Source organism: Rhineura floridana, chromosome 4 (assembly GCF_030035675.1).
Source record: "Rhineura floridana isolate rRhiFlo1 chromosome 4, rRhiFlo1.hap2, whole genome shotgun sequence".
Classification (NCBI taxonomy): Eukaryota; Metazoa; Chordata; class Lepidosauria; order Squamata; family Rhineuridae; genus Rhineura; species Rhineura floridana.
Window position 1 is genome coordinate 96,137,382 of NC_084483.1, and position 25,496 is coordinate 96,162,877.

Sequence of the window (25,496 nt, forward strand, 5' to 3'; positions counted from 1 at the left end):
TTTTCCTTTTCCTCATAGCACAAACCCACAACTCCCTCCCTCCACATGCACACACTGAAAGAATGTGTGAGGGGGGCTGCAGCACTGTCTGTGCTAACTCCCCCCCATGCTTGTTGTGGCCCCAGTATCTACTGTCCACGTTTTCACAGCATGTCCGAAGGGGCTCTATGCGCCTACCATATATATAGGCTGTCGGAAGGGGCTCAATGTATATATATGCAAAGAACCCCTTCTGGCATCAGCCTGTACAGAGAACCTTGCCCACATGGCCAGCGAGGGGGTGTGGCCCCTGAAGCCCCAAGATTAACCTTTACATTGTATTTATCTTATAATTAGCACCAAAGTGCCTTTGCATCTGTATTTTAAACTGAAGAGTCTAACTGTTTTAACATCATAATGTTAAAGTGGCCATTTTTTAAATAGCTCCACAAGATCATTTGCCTTCTTCATATAGAACGACGTTTTACAGTGCCAAAGGAGGAAGAAGCCCGCTTCTGACTACAAGAGCACTTTCGCGGATAAAGTCCAGAGGAAATCAGATGGGAAAATAGGAAATTGTCGAGTCACATCATTAGTCATTGAAGAACAGTATTGTCTACAGTCCAATGGCAACGGCCCTCCAGGATTTTAGGCAGTTTTTCTCAGCTCCGTACCTGGAGATAACCAAAATTGAGTACAAGTCTCTCGACATAAAAAGCACCGGCTGCTTTCGCCGAGCTAAAGCTCTTTTCTATATACGCAAAAAAGTATTGCAACCTCAATTATTACCAGCGCAGATTTAAAAGGAAAGATAAACTTCCATGCCATGCCACTACATTTTCTCCCAGTCCGCAGTCATCCTTATCTCGCGTAATCAGCAACCCGGCTCTTTCACGGCCTCCTATTCTTATTAGGAGACTCTTTCCCTGATTGGCTTAGCAGGTTTGGCTATTTTGCATCCCACGTCGGTGGAAATTTCCGTCTCCCCCTTTTGCGCCCGGCCAATGGTCCCCCTGCAAGCCCCTCCACGGGTCCTCCAATGAAAACGAAGAGTTCGCGCTGTTGTGGCACGTGAGGGCCGCGCACGTGGACCCGTTATGTAAAAGGCGGGGCGAAGAGCTCGGGGCCCCGCCGCGTGCCGTCAGCTGCGCACGCGCGGGGAGGGGAGCTGAAGGGGTGGCAGCGACTGCGGCCCAGTCTGCCTTACTCAGCACACCTTAGCGGGCGACGATGAAGCAGCAGCAGCAACCGGTCGCGTCGGTGGCGAATACGGGCGCCAGTACTGCAGTCCCGGCCTTTCTCAGTAAACTCTGGGCGCTGGTTGGCGACGCGCCGAGTAACCAGCTGATTACCTGGAGTCAGGTAGGCGCTCCTGGGGGAGGCCGAGCTGAGGCGAGCCTTTCTCGCTCTGTAAGCGACGGGAGGGGGCAGGAGAGGGGCTGAGAGCAAGTCGGCCTTCTCGCTGTTCCCCTCTGCGCTTCGGGGATTCCGCGCGCTCTTTCTTCCTCTTTCTTATCTTCCACTTCGCCTCCCATCTTTTTCCGCATCTTTGTTGCCTCTACTCTTTAGTCGTGCCAAAGGCCTAGAGGAAGAAACGGAAAAGAATTGCAATGTGGGAGAAGGAGGAAGGGGGCGTGGTCAGGCGTTGTTTAGCCTTTTATCTTCTAACAGTGAGGGGGACATGAGGAGCTCACGCTTCGTCGGCCCTGTCCGCGAAAGACACGAGGCCTCCGACTGCACAGCTCGCTCCTCTCCTCGACCCCCCCCCCGCACACCGTCGCCCGAGCACCTGGGAGTGAGGGCTTGGGAAGGCCTAAACAGTCCTATGTCCACCAAACAGGAATCCAAGGCTGCGCTACTCGCTTTATGGAAAGGCTTTCAGCAAGTACAGATAAAGGAGATGACAGACAAATAAATAAATAAATAAACTGTGGATGTAACGTGCTCCCTCCAGACTTGACTTGGCCATGAGTACGCATGATATAGCGGGTGGTCTGAGCAAATGGAGCACAGGTGAATCAAAACAAACCTGCCTACTCGTTTTCTTAAACTGAAGTTGTTACCGTTTAAAATAAATGGTGTGTATGGAAACAGACTACACCCAGAGTGTGAGTAGTGATCCTGCGTGTGGTGTGCACACACAAAGAAACAAAAAGTGCAGGCTAAGACCTGGTTTGGGGAAGTAGCTGGGGTGTCCCTGGTTAATGCATATTCCCTGTAAGACATGGATTTGGTCAGTGGTTCTAGCTAGACAAGCCATTATTTTCTTGCCTATAATCTCTACAATATGGAATCATACAGGATTTAAAGCGCAAATCCTCAACCAAGGGGCTGGATCACCTCCTCCCCCCAGTAAATTTTTCTGACCTCAGGGAGTCTGCTAATTTTTCGGGAAAGAAATATGTAACACTGGGGTGGGCAGAGAGGCTTAAACTTTCCCACACAGCTCAGCACTCTGATGGGATGCCAATTTTCTCTATCCCTATTCATAAGATTGAGCAGGAAGGGGGTGATGACCCTCCCCCATCTGCTCTGTATGTATGTGGGCACATGTGAGTTTGGGATGGCTTCTTTTGGCCATATCTGCTGCTGACCTGTGGGTAAGGGTGAAGGTTGTCCTTGGGTTAACAAAGGTTAGTCACCTTTCTTCCAAAGCTCTAGATACCTAGCCATGTTGATCTGTTGCAGCAAAACAGCAGGCTTTTATCTTAAATAAAGATCAGTGCATTTATTGTGGCATAAGCTTTTGTGCACTAGAGCCCACTTCATTACATGTTGTGTTGTGTTTCTGAGATAATTAAATGTGGGCCATTTTGAACACACTAAGGTGATATTTAACTGCTAAATACTTTTGTTTTAGGTCTGATTCTATAATAACACTCTGGAAATAGGCTTGCACTGAGAGGAAGCGGTAGCTCCATAGACGGTTTGACCTGAAAAAGGATTACACAGAATAAGTAGTTACGTTACTACTTTTGCTCCCAGGAATATATTTATAAGCCACTTCTCTGTTTTCCACAAAATAGTAGCATGGGAATACATTGGAAGGGTTTACACCTGTTTCCATTGAGTCGAACCACTATGTTGAGAAGCCAAGAGCTGTGATATAATGTTTGTTAGATCTTTCACTAGCTGAGTCTAAGTATTCTTGTTACAGGAATACAGATGTGCTCCCATAAACAAAATAGTGTGGGTTATAAAATCACTTTCATAAAGTTGCCTTGGTTATACCACTTTCATTCTGCTTTATTTGTAACAGTGTAGAAAAGGTCCTTGTTTATTGGCATAATGATTGTCTTGGAACTTGTACAAATTGGAACAGCAGGGTAGGAAAGCTATGGCGATCAGTTTTCACACTTGTCTTTGTAGGACTAAAGCAAACAGTGACCAGATCCTAGGTGGCACTCATTTTTTGCATAGTTGTTGTGTCACGTTTCCTATCCTGCTAACAGTGACAACTTATTTTTAGCATATGATGATTTGGGTACATAATTCTTTTTCTTGTGCCCAATTATTGGTTCTGAGCTTATGGTCTAACTGATATGTAAAAATAGGCTGTTAGTCACCTTAATATAGGAAAAAGGTTTACAGCACATTCCTGTCCTCACTTAAGCCCACTAGGATTGCTCCTAAATCCCAAGGCTGGCAGAACACGAGAGATGTTGATGTAGTCAATGTACATAAGTGCTGCGTTATGTCTGCAGTGGAGGTAAGCTTCTGCCAGTGGAACCCTTATGCTGGCAGAACTTTGCTAGTATAAGCAGGCAAACTGGGTAGAGTTGGAAACATGTTAGGGTTGTGTGGAAAAATGTTTAATTTTGTATTGTGTATCCATTTCAGTTCACCCAAAGAGAAAGGGCACACTCTTTATAACAAACCAGTTGCAGGGATTTGTGGAACCCTCAATGCCAGTTTGGCAAAGAAACAAAAGCCAGGGTGTTATGGGTAGATGGAAGGGGCAAGCAATATAGAAGGGGCAGTGGTGGCATCAAAGGCTAAAAATGCTGCAGGAGTGCTTGTCCTAGAAATCCCTCATCTTTCTTTGCAGCAAGCATTTTTCATGGAGAGCTGCAGCAATGGCAGTGTTGTTCTAGTCTTTCCCTAAGAATGGTGCTGTAGTCATTGGTGCTGCCAGTAGAGACTGCAAAGACTACTGGATCACAGTGCAGTTCATTTTGTAAAAATAGTTTTTAAAAGTGGCACTGCCTCCAAATTGCTGGTAATCTGAGGGGGGAGGGCAATACTAGGAAAAATGGTTGGGTACCGGCTGCACGTTAACCAACACTGCTTTATGGTATGAACTTATCCTTTCAGTTCTTGCTTTATTGTAGATGACTATTCAGAATAACATGATATCCTAAATTATTTTGTTCTTTTTTTTAGCAGCCTAATGAGATAACTTAGGTTATTAGTTATATGCACCTGAAATGGAATTTCATTCTTCTATTATTATACTACCTAGCAATGTCCTTTCTGTATGTGTTTTCTAATGTACACATGAAATTTCTGTATGAGTAGACTTTCTCACTGGTTCTGATAGAGATGCAAGTTTGAAGGATAAGTCTATTAGGCTGCTCCCCTTATTGTAGGAAGCCCTTCTGCAAATGAGATTTATGCATTCCTTGATTAGGAGAAATACGATCATAGTAAATGTTATTTGAACATATTCTCAAAACAATTCCAGTCACCTTTGTGACCTTCCACTTAGCAGCATTGATACAATGCTTGCTAATTGGGTGTATGGCCTGCCTCATTCACATTTGAACTGACCTTGGGGAGTTGTGGAAATTAGCTCATAAATGTTTCTTTTTGGTTTGTCTCAATTTTAATGAGCATACAGGTAAAATTTTTGAAATGTGTTAAGAGAAGGGTGAACATTATTAGGAGTGAGTGTATCTGAGCATCTGGGTGCTTGCTGCTTGCTCCTTTCGGTTGCTGTCTTTTGAGACAGCTGAAGTCCCTGGTAAGTGCTGCAAGGACTGGGACCCCCTGCTTGACCCTGGCTCTAGAGCAGCCTTTCCCAACCAGTGTGCCTCCAGATGTTGTTGGACCACAATTCCCATCTTTCCTGATCGTTGGCAATGCTGGCTGAGGCTGATGGGAGTTGTGGTCCAACAACATCTGGAGGCACACTGGTTGGGAAAGGCTGCTCTAGAGAGAGGTTGTAGTTAATCGTGCAGCCTCTTGCATAAGGTCCTAGCTGGGTCAGGAGGCATAAAAGCCCAGCTGCCCTTTGGGTCCTTGGGAACAGCTGCAGCACTGGGGGGGACTGAAGAAGACCTGCCCTGGGAGTGAGTATCTGAGCATCTGGGTGCTTGCTGCTTGCTCCTTTCGGTTGCTGTCTTTTCAGACAGCTGAAGTCTCTGGTAAGTGCTGCAAGGACTGGAACCCCTGCCTGACCCTGGCTCCAGAGAGAGGCTGCAGTTAATCGTGCAGCCTCTTGCATCAGCTGCTGGCTGGGCTGGGAGGCATAAAAGCCCAGCTGCCCTTGGGTGGCAGGTCTGCCACTGAAGGGGTCACCACCAAAGGGGTTACACCAAAGGGAGCTGCCCCTTGCGGAGTCCCGAGGGCAAGGGTGCTACCCTCTTCTATTTCTTTTTTTCTTTTGGTCTTCTAACCAATCTGGAGGAGTTTGGGTAGTGGGGAGGGTGTGTGACTTGTTAGTTCCTGCGCAGGGTGAGACCCTGTGCAGTGAGCTGAACAATAGGAGAAAGTTGCCAGAAGCCTTCAGAGTGAGAGTCTGTAACTGGCATATGGCTGGCCCTCCCTGGGTATGCGACGGGGGGGGGGAGTAGATGTGCCCTGTATCAAAAATGTTGAGTGGGTCTTACTGTTCCTAATTCTCACAGAGGCCTACTGGGATAATTGGCTCAGGTAGGTTTTGTTGGTGGGCTGTTGTTGGGTCCATATCAGGTGTTTAGGAGGAGTCTTAGTAAGGCCGGACATGTGTGATGCCACCCCAGTTTCGGTGATCACGGGTAGAGGGAAGTATAGCCATGGGGAGGTGGTGAATTACCATAGAAGATGAGGGCAAGGCTATCTACACCTTGTTCTCTAATGGATGCCACTCCTCTCATGGATGTGTTCCTTGTTGCTCATCTGCAGTGCCCACTGGCCTGTGTGTGTTGTTGTTTAATCCCAGATCGGTACACAACAAGACTACACTCATCCATGATTTGGTGTGCATTACTGAGACCTGGGTGGGTGAGCTGGGAGGAGTTGATCTTGCCCACCTGGATACTTGGTGCAACACCAGCACAGCCTACCGGGGGGGGAGTTGCTGTGATATACAGAACTTCCATCTCTGTCACAAGGAACCCACTCTGTCTTGGAGCTGACTGTGAGGGCCTGCACCTGGTGTCAGGCCAAGGAGACAGTAAACTAGGGTTGCTGCTGGTGTACCGTCGACCGTGCTGCCCGGCAACTTCTCTGACTGAGCTGGCAGAGGCCATCTTGACTGTGGTATTGGAGGAGCCCAGAACGATAGTCCTGGGTGCTTTAAATGTTCACATTTAGGCTGCTTCTAGTGTTCTGTCTCGGGACTTCATGGCCTCCGTGACAACCATGGGGCTGTCTGAAGTTGTCACCGGCCCGGTGCATAGGGCAGGGCACACCCTCCACTTGGTTTTTGTTCCAAATGGAGGAAGGGGTGGTCTGGAGATGGGGGTGGTGGATGTCATGGTCAGACCACTTCCTAGTGAAGTTTAGTCTTATGGCTCCAATCCTTCCCTGCAGAGGGGGTGAACAGATTAAGATGGTCCACCCCTGGAGACAAATGCCCTGGTAGAGTTCCCAGTAGATAGAGCCGGTGACCCTATTGAAGCCCTTGTCACACTGTTGAACAGCAAGGTGTGTCGTCTCGACCTTTGCCCTTCTTGGCTTATTAAAGATGGCTGGTTTGACTGAGTGGATCCAGGGTGTGGTCAATGCATCATTGTGGGAGGGAGTGGTTCCAGCTGCCTTGAAGGAGGCGGTGATCTGACTGCTCCTGAAAAACCCCACCCTGGATCCGTTGGTCTGTGACGATTACCGACTGGTTGCAAATACTCCCTTAGGGAAGGTGATTGAGAGGGTTATGGTGCAGCAGTTGCAAGTACTCTTAGATGAAACAGATTATCTTGACCCATTCCAGTCTGGGTTCAGGCCTGGTTATGGGACTGAATTAGTCTTGGTTGCCCTGATGGATGACTTTTATTGGTAGAAGGATAGGGGGAGAGTGACCCTGTTACTCTTACTTAACCTCTCAGTGGCTTTTGATACCATTGGCCATGGTATCCTTCTGGGCCGAATTGGTGAGATGGGTATTGGAGGCACTGTTTTACAGTGGTTCTGATCCTATCTCCAAGGTCGTTTTCAGAGAATAGCATTGGGTGACTGTCTTTTGCCCCCCTGGCAGTTGTGCTGTGGGGTGCTGCAGGGTACCATCTTGTCCCCCATGCTGTTTAACATCTTTATGAAGTGCTTGGGAGCAGTCATCAGGAGATTTGGGGCAAGGTGTCAGCAGTACACTGATGATACCCAGCTCTATTTCTATGTAACATCTGAACTGGGAGAAGCCATGCAAACCCTGGACCGCTGCTTGGACTCGATGGTGGGCTGGATGAGGGCCAATAAACTGAGTCTGAATCCTAGCAAGATGGAGGTGCTGTAGATTGGTGGTTCCCAAGTTCAAATAATTGGTCAGTTGCCTGGTTTGGATGGGGTTGTACTCCCTCTGAAAGAAAAGGTCCGTAGTCTGGGGGTGCTCCTGGATCCATCTTTGTCGCTAGAGGCCCAGGTGACCTCAGTGGCTAGGAGTGCCTTTTACCAGCTTCAGGAGGTCCATTCTGCACAACATAGGAAATGGACCTTCAGCGTGGCAGCACCTACCCTGTGGAATTCCCTCCCCTTAAATATTAGACAGGCACCATCTGTGTTATCTTTTCAGCGCCTGTTGAAGACCTTCCTCTTTCAACAAGACTTTTAAGTTGAGACCTTATCCCAGATTGTGTCTGTGTTGGAATTGCTTTTTAATATGTCTTTAAATCTTTTTTAAAAAACAATGTTTTAACTTTTTTTAAGATGTCTTGAAAGCTTTTTAAATACGTTTTTAAAGTTGTTTTGTTTTAATGTATTTTAAAGTCTGTTCTTATGATGTTTTAAAGTGTTTTTGGTGCTTTTGTTTGCTGTTCTGGGCTCCTGCTGGGAGGATGGGCGGGATAGAAATCAAATAATTAATAAATACGTTTCACCAAAACCACTCTGCACTTAAGGTTCACTTCTCTGCTTCATTGTTAATTTGTCCCTTCTTCCTAATTGTTGCTGACTGCTCTTGCTGCACGCTGTATATTGATTCAGTACACACATAGGAAGATCAACTTAAAAACACTGAGAACTGAGATACAGTAGTTGATACCCACCTTGCATGAGTGAATATTTGCTCCTGCAGTGATATTTTACTCTTCCTGCAATGCCCCCCCCCCCAAAAAAAATCAATTCCGAAATCACAAGGCCACCACCTTACTGAAACTATGCAGGTTTTTTTGATCTGGTTAGTGCCTGGGTGGGTGACCACATGGAAACCATATGTACACTGCCCTCGTGTCCATGATGGAAGAAAGGCAGGATAGAAATCCAAGCATAACCTCTGGAGGATTGCCTAACCTTCTCAAACTGTCATTCACTTCAGACTATTCATTTACTTAGATATTCACTGCTAGTCTTACTCAGAGTAGATCTATTGAAGTTTATACGTATGACTAATTTAAGTTCATTACTTTCAGTGCATCTGCTCTGAATAGTACTTAAATACATGAGTTTCTAACCAGCTGTAGAGATACTCTTTTATTGTGAATTTTGAAGCCATGGAGAAAAGTTTCTTCTCAGGAAAAAAGGAAATTAGAAAATTAAAAATGTTACATATTTACTCTTATGAAACCTAAACTTATTTTACTGCTTTAATACCAAGTACATCATCTATAACTTAGCAAATAAAATTGTGTTTTGAATATTTATGCATTTTTCAGAGCAATCCTATGCATGTTTACACAGAAGACCCACCCTGTTTAGTGGCACTGACTCCTAGATAAGCATGCATTGGATTGCTGCCCCCAAAGTAGAAATATCTTAAGGTTTATACAAGCAAAATTGCAAATATACTCGACTGGAGAGAGCTGCAAACTTCAGCAGACTGTGCTACCTAAGCACGTATAACTTAGTTTTAACTGTCTGAGAAGCAGGGAAAAATACAAGTTGAGATGAAACTGCACATTTTGTAGTAAATAAAAGTACTATTTGTATAGAGATGGCTTCATACAAACTTGTTATTAAGGTCTAGCAGCATATTTGATAGCAACTTTACCTTTTAAACAGCATTGAAAACCCTTCAATTGTGTTTTTTCTTATATACACATTTGATTACGGCATACTAACGGTGGAGAATTAGTCACATTAAACATACATTTCCTTAAATGCTAGCCCCATAAATCTCTAATCAGAATAAGCTTCTGAAAGGTTGTTAATTTATGGTTCTGCCTTCATTGTATCTTCATAGACTTGAGAAAACTTGTAGTTTGCTTGGATTGAGACAAGCTTCTCTGTTTTGTGTTAGCTTATTACTTGATTTGGTCTATTTCCAAATATGGACCAGTTTGTTTCACATTGCTATAGAAAATGGAGGAAATTTGAGGCACGAATTAAGGAGTGAGAGGCTGTGTTGTGCACCATTATGTTGCAGGAAGGATAAGCGTGATACGGTTCCAAAAGATAGTATTTTCTTAGCATTCTCCTCCAACAGTTATTTTTTCCTGATTTTTTTTTCCTGGGCCTTCACATCTTTAACCAGTTCTGTTTTGAGATGGCTTCATTGGTATGTTAGTGGCTTTTCTCCTCAAAACTCTGCATTGACTCTGCCACAGTTCTTGTGCATTTTGATGTATCCAAAGGACACTGTATAGGACTCACTAGGAAAGGTCAGAGAAAACAATGTAGCATTAATATTAAATATCCAGGCATCGTTGTCTGACAAAATAGAGTAAATCCACTGTTCTATCTTCCTCTTTGCAACAAGTTAGATGCCTTTTTAAATCAGTGCATAATGGCTTAGAACATGGTGTGAAGGCATGATATTTAGCAACCTTACTTAAGTTAAGCAGGTCTGGATGCGGTCAGTGCCAGGATGGGAGACTGCCTGGGAATTGTGTATCCTGCCTTGACCTCCCTGGAGGGAAAGCATGATTTAAATGTAATAAACTTTCACAAACAACCTGGATTTTAAGTTTATTTTTGTGAATGTCAGTTATGCAGTTCTCAAGTAAGATGCATAAACAGTAATGGGATTTGCAAGACTCACTGGGCATGTACAGTGCCTTGCAAATGTAGTCAGACCCCTGACCAATACTCTCATATTACTGAATTGCAGATGTACATCGTAATTTCATTCTGTATGGTATTTTATTTTGAAACACTGAAACTCAAAATCAATTATTGCAAGTTTTATGTTGGGAAACGTTTGTAAGAAACATAAAATATTGCTTGCATAAGTATTCAACACACACACACCCCACACACATTAATATTTGGTAGAGCCACCTTTCACTGCAATAACAGCTTGAAGTCTTTTGGGGTAGGTATGTACCAGCTTTGCACACAGTGTCGGAGGGATTTTAGCCCATTCTTTTGGTAGATTTGCTCCAAGTCGTTCAGGTTGGTTGAGCATCACTTGTGGACTGCAATTTTCAAAGAGCGCCTCAGAGTCTCAGTGGGATTGAGAAGGGAACTTTGACTGGGCCACTGTAGGCCATTCACCTTTTTGTTCTTGAGCCACTCCAATGTTACTTTGGCCTTGAGCTTGAGATCAGTGTCCTAGTGAAAAGTGAATTTCCTTCCAAGCTTCAGTTTTTTGGTGGACTGAAGCAGGTTCTCTTGCAGTATTTCCTTGTATTTTGCTCCATCCATTCTTTCTTCCATTTTAACAAGATGCCCAGTCCCTGCTGAGAAGCATCTCCACAGCATGATGCTGCCACCACCATACTTAACTGTAGGGTTGGTGTGTCTTGAGGCATGGGCAATGTTAGGTTTGTACCCCACGCAGAGCTTTTTGGCCAATACTGAAAGCACTATCTTGGCCTCATCTGACCACAAACCTTTTCCCACATCACAGCTGGGGCACTCTCGTGCGTTCTGGCAAACTCCAGATGTGATTTCTCATGGTACTTTTTGAGTAATGGCTTTTTTCTTGCCACCCTCCCATACACCCTCACATATCATGTGGCGCTCTTGATATGGTTGACTGGTGCACCATTACTCCACTCCCAGCCGCTGAACTCTGTAGCTCCTTCAAAGTGATTGCTGGTCTCTGTGGCTTCTCTCACAAGTCTCCTTGTTCGAGTGCTGAGTTTTGAGGGATGGCCTTTTCTTGGCAGTGCCTGGGTGGTGTGATGCAGCTTCCACTTCCTGATTATTGATCCAACTGTGCTCACTGGGATATCCAAACACTTGGATATTATTTTGTACCCTTTTCCTAATCTATGCATTTGTATTGCATTCTCTCTCACTTCTGTAGAATGCTCTTTAGTCTTAATTTTCCTTCAGATGCACAGCCTGACCAATGATCCTTCAACAGTGGGGGTTTTATCCTGACAGTGTGACAGCAACTTTAATGGTTCACTGATGGAGGCCAATGGTAAGGTAACTGTATCCTCCACAGGGCAATTTCTTTCATCTGTGTAAACTGGGAGCTTCCACAGTACAGGGGTTGAATATGCAAGCAACATGTTTTAGTTTTTTGTTTTTTACAAACATTTCCCAACATAAAACCAATGTCACCTTATAATAATTGATTTTGAGTTTGTGTTTCAAAATAAAATACAATACAGAACAAAATTACAATGTACCATTTGTAATTGAGTAATACGGGAGCATTGGTCAGGGGTCTGGCTACTTTTGCAAGGCACTATATATAAATGTTTTAAATAAATAAATAATTACATGACCTTTCAGTGATTTCTGTAGGAACATGTTTTCTTGACTCAGATTGGTCTGTTTTATTGGTTAATGTTTAAGGCTCTGTCGCAGTGTTTTCACCTTTTTTGTTTCTAACAATAGGATTGTAGTACCATTGTGGCCTGATGACTTTTATACTTCAGAAATACTATTATACTTTTCTACCTTATCAATTATATCAGTATCATTATACAAGTTAGAATTACATATATTGTTATATTATTCCAGTTATATCAACTGGGAATCTTTCAGTAAATCACTAAAAGCATTAGTAGTCTTAATGACTCCCACACAGTTCTACAAACATCTTAACTTCAGGCTATACCAAGTTGAATAAACCATGCAGTACTGGTCTCCACATTGAATTTTGTTTTTATTCAGATGTTATCTTTGTAGCCTAGTTATGAACAGTTGGGAGAAATGATTGTCTAAGGTTAAGAAACAGCTTTCCATGTCTAACAATTTTTTCAGAGGAAGAACAGGATATAACTTTAATAAATAAATGAACGGCATTATTTGGGTTTTGAGTGTGATTGTGTATGATCTTCATTTCAGAATGGGCAGAGTTTCCTGGTGTTGGATGAACAAAGATTTGCCAAAGAAATTCTTCCAAAGTACTTCAAGCATAACAACATGGCAAGCTTTGTGAGACAGCTTAACATGTGTGAGTCTTATAGCAATATGTAGTATTGAGCTTTGATCTAATTTAAAATATTGAACTCTTGATGGGATTTAGCTCCAAGATGGTTTTTACCTCTTATTGCATTAACAGATTCTACCCATATCACCAATTTAATCACCAATGATGCAAAGCAGTGCTGCAAGGCATTTAGCTGCAGTCTTTGTCTGGAATGATATACAAAGGAAGCAAGCAGAATGCATGCTGCATATTTAAGTGCATCCTATGCTAAATTCCCCAGAACAAAAAAGCAAGGGGAAGGACAGTTGATGTTGATAGAGAATTGAGAAGAAGTAAGGAGCTTCAGCCCTGCACAGGATCTGTGAATGGTATGAATGGTCAGGGCCGGTTCTAAAGGGCGGCCAGGTTGGGCACTGGCCCGAGGACCCCAGAGCTACAGGAGCCCCTGAGGGGCCCTCCGCCCCCCATGTGATCCGCAACCCCCCACGCCCCCACTTACCTGTCAGCCAGCTTTTTAGCATTCCCCTTAATGAAGATGGCGGCCGCAGCTTCCCTAAGGTACTGAAGCTGCTGCCGCCATCTTAGTTGATGGCAGAGATGTGTGTGAGTAGCAGCAGCATGTGTGCCATCAACAAAGATGGCGCTGGAGGCTTCATTCCCCTTAGGGAAGCCATGGCTGCCATCTTCATTAAGGGCAATGCTAAAACAGACCTTCATTAAGGGCAATGCTAATGCCCAGACAAGTAAGGGGGGCTGGGGTGGGGTGCGGGCGTGTGCACATGCACGCGCACACCCACCCAGGGCAAGCTGATGCCCAAGGGCCCCCGCATGCCTGGAGCCGGCCCTGTGAATGGTGTCAAGAACTTGTCTCAAATCCTTGGGGACATGTTCTTGGGGGATTCAGCAGATGCCAAATGTCTAGGGTCTAATACCAACCCTGTAAGGTAGCGCACTGCTGCCACCATACCTTATGTCCAACCAGCCTGGGCCAAGAGATGCTCTTTCCAGACCTTAAACTGGATATCCCTAAGATCCCAAAGCAGCAAGAGCTAGAAACCACTGTGCGTCCTGAGCCTTAGACCAACTAAAATTAAGCAACCAAACAGTTAGGAACTAGATTCAGTACCAAGTCTTTACCCAAGAAAACATACCAAGGCTAATTGAGGTTGATTTATTAAAATAAAGACCCATAACACCATTAAGAATATATAGTTTGAAAATACAGTTGAATTACAGCCCAGAATAAAATAACAAAGCTAATTTGTCCTAGTTCTATACATACCATAAGAGCATTTATTTATTTATTTATTTATTTATTGTGCTTTTATACCGCCCTTTAGCAATAAGCTCTCAGGGCGGTGTACAACAATAAAAACAGGTTAAAATACAAGTGAGTATAAATAAAATGCACTATAAAACATATGTGAAAACAAGATTGCAACAAAAAAAATTAAAATTAACATTAGCATTGACCCCACAGGACAAAGAACACATTGGAGTTGACAACCCAAGTGTTGCAAAGGTATCGGGCAAAAAAGTGTGGGGCCCCAGAGCCAATAAAGGAGCTAGCTTTATGCTAAAAAGTATAGCAACTAGGGTGAATCTTATGAACCAGTCAAAAGACTTCTAGGCCAGACATTTCTAGTAATTGGGCATATGTGTACCCACAGCTGAAATGACTGTTCCCAATTAGCAGGCCTCATCCTTGACCTTGGAGCTCAGCAGATCTAGATAACGCAGGTGTCTCTGCCATGAGATCATTTCCAATTACTGAGAAATAATTTCTCCCCAGAAACCAGCTCTTTCCCAGAGGGCCTGAGCAGGGAAACCAGTTTCTTAACAAGAGACCTAAACAGAAAAAACATTTTTTGACAATTGGGCAAAACTTACCTGAACAAAGACAGAGAAGTTTTACTGCCCTACTGAATAAAGAGTGTGGCCTTGAATATTCCAGTAGGCTTCTACATAATTGATTTGTTCTTTCAGATGGTTTCCGTAAGGTAGTCCATGTTGACTCCGGCATTGTCAAATTGGAAAGAGATGGTCCTGCTGAATTCCAGCACCCCTACTTCAAGCAAGGACGTGAAGACTTACTGGAACACATTAAAAGAAAGGTTAGTAAAAGGTATTGTGAAAGCACTGAACTTTCTGTAAGCGCTGACATAGATCACTGTGAGGGTTTACCAGGATCCTACACAAGCGTAAGCAGGAACAAAAATTCTGTTCTTGTCAGTCCTGGTCAGGCTTCCCCAATGAAACAGACCATCCAGAGGGGTGTTCTTTAAAATCTCATCTTCATTTAACACAACTGGAGGTAACTGTCAGATCTCACTTGCTTATCTTTCTCTTTCTTATCATTGCCTTTTTCCATATGTGAATTTTATCCCCTGAGCTTGCAAAAATTGTCTGACCTCATTGTGTCCTTGCATTATTTCTTTAACGGGTACATATGTGCTGTGGTACCTGCATAAAATGGCTTTGTAGTCTCCCTAAGATATGGAACAAGGCCACAATCTGTAACCTGTTTTCTTAAGATCCTTTCAACCATAAGCAATAAAGCTCCACAGATTCAGAGTAAAAGCTTTGATCAAGGCAGGTCCGCTTGACTAGGCCTTTATTTCTGTCTGTATATACAATGTTGTAGAAAATGTATGTTACATATCACAGACATCGCAACATTTTTGTTGTCCTTTTCTATTTGCATATAGAGCTCTTGACTTAAAGGTGATACTCCATCAATGTTCACTTTTTAAAATGACAGTTAAATATTCATTGTAATTCAGTAATTTCATATTATTTTTAAAAGAGGAAATAACATGTTAACCTACATTTGTGGTGATTTTTACAGGTTTCTTCTTCAAGGCCTGAAGAAAATAAAATTCGTCAGGAAGACCTGTCTAAAATAATAAGTAGTGCTCAGAAGGTTCAGATTAAACAAGAGACTATTGAATCCAGGCTCTCTGCTCTAAAGAGGTAAATGTGATGAGCACTTATACTCTGTAACTTGATTTTCAGGAGGAGGAATATCAAAATAGGAAAGAGATCCATTTAGTTATCTAAAACCTTGAGATAATGAAAGGCTTTTAGTTCATCTAAAACTGGTTGTTTATGTCACTTTATGAGAAACTGTTATTTATATAGTGTTGTCTTTGTGAGTGGTGCTTTACAAAGAACAGGTATGACAGGTTCCTGCTTAAAGGAATTTACAATCTAAAATAGACAAATGGCAACAACAGAGGTGAGGGGGATAAGCATGGATAGACGGGAGGAATACATGATTATTTCAATTACATGTACTTTGGCTTAGTTACAGTGAGAAATTACAATTCAAAATATTAAGTCAGTTATTAATCTGTATACTTACTGTAATATTTTGAAACAGAGAAAACGAATCACTTTGGCGGGAGGTAGCAGAACTGAGAGCAAAACATCTGCAACAGCAGCAAGTTATTCGGAAGGTAATTATGTAACTTTTCCTGTTGTGATTCATAGATAATTAAAATTGGGAGAGCAAATAACCAGGGTTCTGCAGTAAATTTTGGGTATTGTAAATTATTATTTATTAATTAAATTTATATCCCACTCTTCCTCCTAGAAGGAGCCCAGGATGGCAATAAATGGGAAAGGGTTCGAGGGCAAACTAGTAACTTAAATGGTTTAATGCTAACGCTAGATTACTTGCAAGAATTCAAACAAAGCTGGGGATCTGGAGGGTAGCTTGAAATTATCTTCTCTGGGTATAACTTGAATAGGGGATGGCAAAAAACTCAGCTTTGTTTATAATATGGTAGAATGAAATGTAAAGGACATTAATATCTTTCCAATTTAGGTAGTAATTCATATATTCACATTTGGACTGTATAATAACTAGTTGATAGATGAAAGGCTGGACTCCACACAATATAAAACTGGCAGAAGTGTGTGGTTTATATTCTGAATGTTTTTAAATCCCATGTGTATACATTCATTAGTTCTCAAATTTAATTTTGTTTTTAGAAAAATCTATTTTCTAAACATACAAAATTTAGGCTACTTATGGAATGTATTGTTACCTCTGCATTAGAAAAAAGTAGGTAGCCAAACCTAAAGCCTTATTGTTTTTAACATGACTCCAGGCCTTTGATCGTTTCAGACTTTAATCCTAGCTGCCTTGAGTGTTGGTGTGGTCCCCCAAAAGAAAATTGAACTTCAAAGTAAGAAGAAATTATTTGAAAGACTACCTACCATAAGAAACATGTTAAAAGTTGCAGTGTTCAACTTAATGTAAAACTGTTTTTTTCACTCCCTGGCCTTTTTAGAGCGTTAATAAGGGTGGCCACTCCAGTCACTGCAAGATTGGCTCCATGTAGTTACTGTGGTTTCTCCCAGCCTCTGGGAAGGGTCCAGCCAACCAAAAAGTGGCTGATTGATAGTGCAAGTCACTGTCAAGCATGACACCAACATACCAATAATAGCCAGCGTTTATGGAGATGAATAAAGAACTGGTGGACTGTACCTAACAATAAGCTTTCGGACACCCCAAACCATACACTTGCACCTCCAGGAGAGAGTACAAAATGGCACTTGATTACATTATAATATTTTCACTTAACAATTTACTGAAGAGTTGCTTGAAAATTTATTATGGTCAGTATCCTTTTATTCTTATAAAACTAAATGCCAATTTGTGCTCTTGTATAATAAGCTTACAATGCAGTCCTGTGCATGTCCAGTTAGAAGTGTGTGAATGATTTAGCTTAAGGCAATGTTCTCTCTTTCTCTGCAGATTGTTCAGTTCATTGTTACCCTTGTTCAGAATAACCAGCTTGTGAGCCTGAAACGAAAACGGTAAGTATAGTGTAGAGAATACTGCAATTATAATACAGATCTGTTGCATGAAGATAAATGATATTTCTAGAAATGTAATTGAAATCCTTGTGCTCTATTAGAAACATTTTTTTTCTGATGTAGCCCATTGCTTCTGAATACTAATGGGACGCCAAAGTCCAACATATTCCAGCAGATAGTCAAAGAACCAGCAGAAAACAAACATCACGTGAGTTAATTTTGAAACATACTTACGCAAGGTATAAAAAGATGGATAAGAAGTCACTGCCTGTTTGGACAGATAAAATGATTTTCCCAGTGGAAAAAAGAGTACAGTCATTATTGTGGAAAGTCCATACATTGACTCTCCTCCTACTTTATGTGGAGTGAAAATAGATCGGACATATAGCAGTAAGGTACTGAGAGTGTTGTTGCTGATAAAAAAGGAAGGGGTGTCAAGTGATTTTTCGCCCTAGCAGTTACACCAAAATAGTGCATTGTCTGATTGTTGTATGGAGAAAATGGAGAAAAACTTGGGTTGAAAGACCAAATGTCAATACTTTAGGAGCTGTTTTTTCCTTAAGCAAAATCTGCAAAACAAGATTACATACATCATACAGATTTTAGTCTTTCTGCATCTTTCCATGGTTCTCCCACAAATTATTTCACTATATTATGACTCTTTCAGTCATTTTGAACTCTCTGGTGCCCAAAATAATCATGAGGGTGGAAACATTTTCTCCTTTTTCAGGTCTACACACAAACGATGGCAACTAAGGTTGAGAACTGTTCATCTCCTCTCATTACAAAGTGAAGGGGTGGATGGTTTCTCCATATTCTCATTTTAAGCATTTTTTTACATTTGTCAAACAGCTCAGTTGGAAGTTGTATTTTTTTCCTTCTAACTGTGGTTTGTTTGGCATAAAGTCTGAATTTGTAATGTTTTGTAAATCCACTTCAAATCAGTTTTAGTTACATTATGGTTGATTTTGATTTTCATCACAAAACTCTTGTTTCTTCCAACTTGTAAATGTGCAGGTACCACACAGCAGGACTGATGGCTTGAAGCAGAGAGAACAGCTGTCGGATGATATTATTATTTATGATATCACTGATGATGATATTGGTGATGAAGAAAAGGCTCCAGTTACTCCAGAAACCAGTGAGGATACTACATCAGACTCAAAGTAAGAAAAAAATGTATAATTGGAACTAAATATATTTAGGCACACTGTAACCTACAGAAATGTCTGTCCATATTTTGCCTTTATATTGTTAAAGTGGTGCTCGTCTTTGATGCCTCGTTTTTACCTTTTTAATTAATATTTAATAGACTTGTTAGATGCTTGTTTCCATGAAGGTCTCCAAGCTGCTTACAACACATTTAAAAATATAAATACATTATGCCATAACAACAGAACAAAACAACTTCCCTAGCAGTTTTGGCAGCACACTAATAGCAAAACATCTTTTCAGTCTATCAAAGCCTAAGTAGATAAGTTCTTGCCTGGCACAAGAAAAATGTCAACAAAAAGGCCATGGAGACCTCGCAGGGCAGAGCAATCCACAGACAGTTACAACTGAAAGGGGTTTCTCATTTGTCACCACCTTGGGATTGGGGAGAGACCTGAAGAAGGCCCTTAAGAGAAGATCAAAAGGTCCAGATAGGTTCACATCGGGAGAGGCATTCCAGAAAATGGGGGGAGGGTGTCCTGAGGTGTAAAGAGTTTTATAGGTCAAACCCAGTACTTTGAATTGGGCTTAGAAGCATTCAGACAACCAGTGTAGTTGTAAAAGCATTGGTGTTATGATCTGTTTGCCTCAAACCTGTCAGTAGGTTAGCTGCATTCTGCATTAAATGAAACTTCTAAACCATTCTCAAAAATATTCCCACATAAAGTGCATTGCAGTAGTCCAATCTTGAGGGTACCAGAGCATAGATTGTTGTAGCCCAAGTTATTTTTGTCCTGATATGGTCACAGTTGGGCCACCAGCCTAAGATGATGGAAGGTACTCTGTGCTGCCGAGGCTACCTGTATCTCAAGTGATATTAGTGGATCCAGGAGAACCCCTAAACTAAGATCCTGCTCCTTCAGAGAGAGGGTGATCACCATCTAGAACAGGATGCACACAACTTAGCTGGTCAGGAACCACCCACCAACATCATCTCTTGTTTTGTCTAGATTAAGCTTTATTTTAATGGCCCTCATCTAGTCCATTATGGCAACCAAGCACTGATTCAGCACATCCAGTGCTTCACCTGCTGAAGATGAAAAGGAGAAATACAGCTGTATGATCCCACTCAGCATTTTCATGTAGATGTTAAGCAGTAGGTGGCAGAACCAACACCTACTGGACCCTCTGCTGGAAATCTCATAGAGCCAAGCAGTGTTCCCAAGAATCGCCTCCTGGAGCCATCCATCCAAGTAGAAATAGAACCACCACAATGCAGTGTCCCCAATATCCTACTCAGATAGTTGCCCGAAAAGACTCCATCAAATAGTTGATGGTATTGAAAGGTGTCCAGGGATCAAGAAGACTCAAGAATCACACTCTCCATCTCTCCCCCAACACATTGTACCAGGCAACCAAGGCAGTTTCTGTACCAAAATCAGGCTTGAATCCCAATTTAAATGGGTCTACAAAATGTGCGTCCTCAAAGACTCACTGGATATGGCACCACCCTCTCAAGAATCTTGAAAAAGTACAAAGTAGACATTTGCTACTGGTCTAAAATTGAGACTTTCCAGGTCTAGGGAAGGCTTCATCATGAATTGTCTGTTACCCGCACCTTCAGGTGGCCTGGGATCACTCCTCCTTGAAGTGAAGCATTAGTTGCCTCCTTAGCCCATCTAGCTGTCTCTTGTCTGCCTATTAAAGACTGAGCTATGTGAACTCAAAAGGAGAGAACCAGGATGCTTGTCAAGTCAAAAAGATAGATCCAAGATATCTGTCAACTTCTTTTAGAAAGTCTTAACGTTAACTAAAAATGGTTCTAGATAGGAAACGGAGCAAAGGTATGCTATAAGATTAAGGGAGCAATTTTAAAGCTTATGGGGCCAGTGGAAGTGGCATAAGTGTTTCTGCCTTTAGAATGACACACACACTCCTAGAGGTCACCTGGGGCAGTTGCAGAATGTTCAAGTGGCACATACGTTCTACCATTAGTGGGGGTCAAAATGGCATGTTGGAGCAAATTGGGGTGTGTGTGTAAGATTTTTTTAAAAATTAAAATAGGCTACCACCTCCTGTCATGGCCACAGTGAGTTGATAGGGCTCATCTCCCCCTCTGCAGCCATAAACCATAGAATTGCTCTGCCTGTAAAAGCTCATTAAAGTAAGATCATATTCTTTTTTTGTTTTGACATATTTTATGGTACTACTTGAAATTGTGCACCTTGTTCTTCTGGAAACTGGGTAAAGAGGATACTCTACCAATCACAGTTTTATGCTTGTCATTTCCCCTGTAACTGCCATTACGTAACTGCCTTTGAAGTGAATTGCTGTTAATAAAACACAGATTGACCAAGATTTCTCAGTATCATTACAGCTATGCTGTTTTTGTTGCACAGTGAAAAGATTCCTGTTTTTTAGTGTGTGTACACACACACACACACACACACTTGATAGGGGCAAAAATGTCTGCTAATATGTTCACTTTTTGTCAGAAGCTATGTTGATTCATACATACATGACCGGAATGATAAAACCAATTTTGTCTTGAGTGTGAAGAAAGATGTAATGCAGCACTTCTTAATTTGGGTGAGAGTCCATTGACTGTGGTGTGTCAAGGGCTGGCTGCTGTGACTATAGTACAGTCTGTGTGCATGTGTTTGTCCTGCTGAAGTGCCATCTCAGTGGTTACATTCATAAATGGTAAAAACACCATACATACATGATAATTAGCAGCAGCATGTGGGGGAAACAGAACAACAGTTGCATCTTCCTGGCATTGTATATACCAGCTCAGATCAGGTGGGTTGAGGAAATGATGAGGCTGGAGGAACTCTGGGTTGGTAGTAGTGTCATCCTGTAAGTGTGCACTCTCACAAGTATGTACCACTACTGATAGCTAGTGTAGTTTTAAAAGTGAGTTGAGAAGTTTTTAGTTGAGATCTTCTGTCAGCTGTGAAAACACTAGTTGCAAATTGCCACTCTTGGCTTTAGCTTCACATCTGTAATATTGGAGTAATAACCCTGAGTTGACTTAATAGTGGTATTATGAAAATTACTAAGGCAATGTATGGAAAGCACTTTAACACTTGAAATGCACTCTATAAATGCAGAGTCATTAAAGTCTCTAGTCCCCTCTTCTACTATACCTCCAAAAAATAATTTATTATTTTGAAAGTTTGCCCATTCAGGGAGGTGCAAAACAATAGCGCAATGTAATTCATAACATGGGAAACAGTTTAATAACTATTACCTACTTCAAGCTGACCTGAAAAGATGGTGGTTGCTTTACTTTAATCACATCTTCCTATATTACAGCTATAGTCCTGACATTGTAATAGTAGAAGATGACAATGAAGATGACTACACTCCTATAATTCAAGAAAATAAAAATTCTGAACCAGTCATAGTTCCATCCAGTGATTCTGTCAGTCCTTCCCCTGATGGTACAAATCCATTAATGTCCAGTGCTGTTCAGTTAAACAGCCAATCTACTTTAACAGCAGAAGACCCAGTCTCATTGATGGATTCAATACTCAGTGAGAATGGAGTGATTTCACAAAATATCAATCTTCTTGGAAAGTGAGTTGCTTTCTCAAATCATCTTTACTTTTAAAGTTTGTATTTGCTCTCTTCCTTTTCTGAAAATAAACTGCATGAGTATTTAAATTTGGACTTGTTCTCTTATTTGTTGCTTTCTGAAATGGACATAGCGGGTGGGATTCAAATATTTCTTGAGTATTCCAGAGTTCTAACTCTGTGGTAATGCTACAGGTAGTTTTTAGAGTAGATGTTCTGTTTGCTTTTTTAATAGCGAACAAACTCCTGCCCAGGCCCTTAGGTTCTGTAGGATCAATACATGCACGATCACATTTTCCCACATTCCTTATGAACGTCATGGATCATTTGCAGATATCTAGAACTATACCATACCTGTTGCATTCCAAATAGTCTTGGTGATTGTCCTCTTAGCTCAATCTTAATTTTTTTCTGTCCTTCGATTCATCTGTACACTATATTGTTCAGAAAATTTCATGGGGTTTTCTAACACTCTTCTAGGGTGGAACTCCTGGATTACCTTGAGAGCATTGATTGCAGTTTAGAGGATTTCCAGGCCATGCTGTCGGGACGACAGTTCAGCATAGATCCAGATCTTCTGGTTGATGTAAATACTTAACACTATTTTCTTTTGTCTTCCATTTTCTTCACAAATTTGGATTCAAAATTTTTTGTAAAAGAAAAATATTTACATTTTTAAAGTGACACATTAGAAGTCTGTATTAATATCAACTTAAGAGTTTCAGAGAAAAAGCAAAATAATTTGTACTTGAGGATTTCTGCAGAACATTTCAATTTAGAAATTTTCAAGGACAAAAGATCCATTTGTAGTTTGTAAGTCACCAAATTTATACCTAGAATGTAGAATTTTTATAATTGATGTATATTTTGTCTTGTTCAGCTTTTTTCAAGTTCTGTGCAGATGAATCCTACAGGTCATATCAATAGTATAAAAGTAAGTTTTAAATTAGCCCAGCAATGGAAAATACAGTGTTATGTCAATGCCAGTTGTCTAATTAATCCAGTTGCATAGCATGTTAGTGTTTGTGTGTATTTTAACAAGATTGAGATTGAAACATTTGATGCAGCTGTTTGCCTTTTTGTGCTTTCCAGTATCAGAATTGCATATTTTGAACAATTATACATGTGCATCTTAACGGTTTTCATGTTAAATAGCTTGGGGACAGCACATCCTGGCAGGAACATACAATTTAACATCAGTATTTTTAGAGGTCTGAAATTATATGTGGTATTAAAAAGAGAAGAAAACACAAGTTGAGAACTGGTTTTCAAGGGGGGGGGCTGCATCATTTTAAATGTCTCTACCTGAATTTAGGCATATGCTTCTAGTACTAGGAACAGTAAAATTTTAATGTGATTGGAAGGATATGGCAACTGTGTTTATTTGTAATACTTCTGTGTCCAACTGCTAGATGTGTTCCTGGACATTTGTTAGATTCAGTTTTTGGTTGCATACCCTATTTGTTTCTTCTAAACATCCATCTTGAATATTTTTGATCACCATTTCAAATTATTTTAATTGTTCAGGCTTTGTTCCTAGTGATGTTTAATACAAAGTTGTCTGATTTGTGTAACATGATTGCTTTTCCAGGTGGAGACAAAGGGAATTGAAACCATGAAGGCTAATTGTGCTCAACAATCTACACAAGATGTGCCTAATTCTAACCCCAAATCAGGTTGGTATGCGAGTTGACTGTAATTTAGCCTGCATTCATGACTCCCTCATCTATTTTAGCCATGGACCAAATAAAATGATCAACAAATACTTTCATTTCCTCTATATTTTGATAGTGAATTGTAGTTGTGCTGTAGGTTGTACAGATTTCACTTTATTCTTCAGGCTTTTCTTTAGGAATGTGTAAATAACTTTTTGCAGTTCGGTAATTATTTTGGTTTGGTTTGTTTCTTTTACTATAGATAAACAGCTCGTTCAGTATACTGCCTTTCCCCTCCTTGCATTCCTTGATGGAAATCCAGGCTCAGTGGAGAGTGCAAATCTGACACCTGAATCAGTATCTTCTGTAGATAAACCATTAGAAGTGGATGAACTCCTGGAAAGTGGTCTGGATCCTCAACCAACCCAAAGCAAACTTGTTCGCCTGGAACCATTGACAGAAGCGGAAGCCAGTGAAGCTACGCTATTTTATTTGTGTGAACTTGCTCCTGTGCCAATGGACACTGACATGCCACTGTTGAACAACTAAATATGAGAGAGATAAAGCAAACTATTTATTTAGGCTATTGTTTGGAATCTATCTTTTGTAAATGGCATTTTGTGAGAGCAGCTAATGTGGAACCTAAAACAGTTTGACTTTGTGGAAAAGCGATAGAACAGTCTCAAAGAGCAGTTCAAGCATTTATACAAACCATCACCAGTTTGTTCATACTGGGTTCATTCTAGTGCTGTCATATTTGGAATTGTATGTATTCAGAATATGCCAGGTAATTAGATACTCTAGTAAACCACTTGTGGGTTTTCATGTTCACTTTTGGTCCTAATGTATGACAGATGCAAGTAATTCTGGATGTCATAGTACTTCCCAAGTTTTATTCTTCTGTACTTTGTTTTCTATTTTTACAACTTTGTTTAAATAAAACTGTTAGGGGACCAGAACTTAATACAGTACTTCATTGAAATGACAAGAGTCCAACTTAATTTTATAGCCATACGGTTTCCATATTTTACAGCACAACTACTGTTGATTGAGTGGAGGCTTTTCTGTTACTTTTGTGGCCTGCTGTAACAGTTGTGGTTCGCTGGAGTTTACAAAATTCTCAAGGATGTCAAACTATATTTGAAGGGGAACAAATTGTCATAGTAATAAGGGAGTACCTGCAGGGCAGTGCCTCTGTGCATTTAAGTGAAAACTAAGCTCTCTTGTGAAGGATGCTACATAGGTGGGAGAGACAGAAACTGGAAGGGTTAAGTAGCTTAAGCATAGTCAGACAAATTGTGGTTTGGGAACACGTTTTAGCCTGAGGGTGTCTAATATACTTAACAGGCCTTTGCATGGCTCACAGAACTTACTGTACTAAGAATTTTGCATTGTATTTTACTAGAGCTGGTTTCTGGGCCAGTAAAGGTAGGATTTAAAGGTATGTAGGGAATTCATGTTCAGATTTTTAAAGCCAGAAGGGAACAGTTCAGGGAAGGTTCTTGTGCTTTTTATGGCTGGCCAGCCAGCCAGCCAGCCAGTCCCATGACTAGAAAGTATGCAAACTAAGGAAATGTATACTTTTTCATTCTTTATTGTTACGGTCAGTGACCAGCATGGGGAAATGTATACTTAACTGCATATCTTATTCACTGTGCAGAACATGTGTTTGAAAAACAGAC

General features: G+C 41.3%; 1 protein-coding gene across 3 annotated transcripts; it reads left to right on the top strand.

Moving 5' to 3' along the window:
* The first annotated feature begins 1,096 nt into the window (after positions 1 to 1,096).
* Positions 1,097 to 24,773, top strand: HSF2 (heat shock transcription factor 2). Of its 3 annotated transcripts, XM_061623726.1 has the most exons (13): positions 1,098 to 1,341; positions 12,517 to 12,625; positions 14,588 to 14,715; positions 15,450 to 15,574; positions 15,984 to 16,059; positions 17,367 to 17,428; positions 17,552 to 17,636; positions 18,446 to 18,594; positions 21,899 to 22,162; positions 22,640 to 22,745; positions 23,040 to 23,093; positions 23,751 to 23,835; positions 24,077 to 24,773. In XM_061623726.1, exons 1-13 carry the CDS (start codon positions 1,210 to 1,212, stop codon positions 24,361 to 24,363), a joined length of 1,662 nt encoding a protein of 553 aa, XP_061479710.1. In that variant the 5' UTR covers positions 1,098 to 1,209; the 3' UTR covers positions 24,364 to 24,773. The 3 variants fall into 3 exon arrangements, with proteins under 3 accessions (XP_061479711.1, XP_061479712.1, XP_061479710.1); XM_061623727.1 differs by lacking the exon at positions 23,040 to 23,093 and having other exon boundaries at positions 1,097 to 1,341; XM_061623728.1 differs by lacking the exon at positions 21,899 to 22,162 and having other exon boundaries at positions 1,097 to 1,341.
* Positions 24,774 to 25,496: the final 723 nt, after the last annotated feature.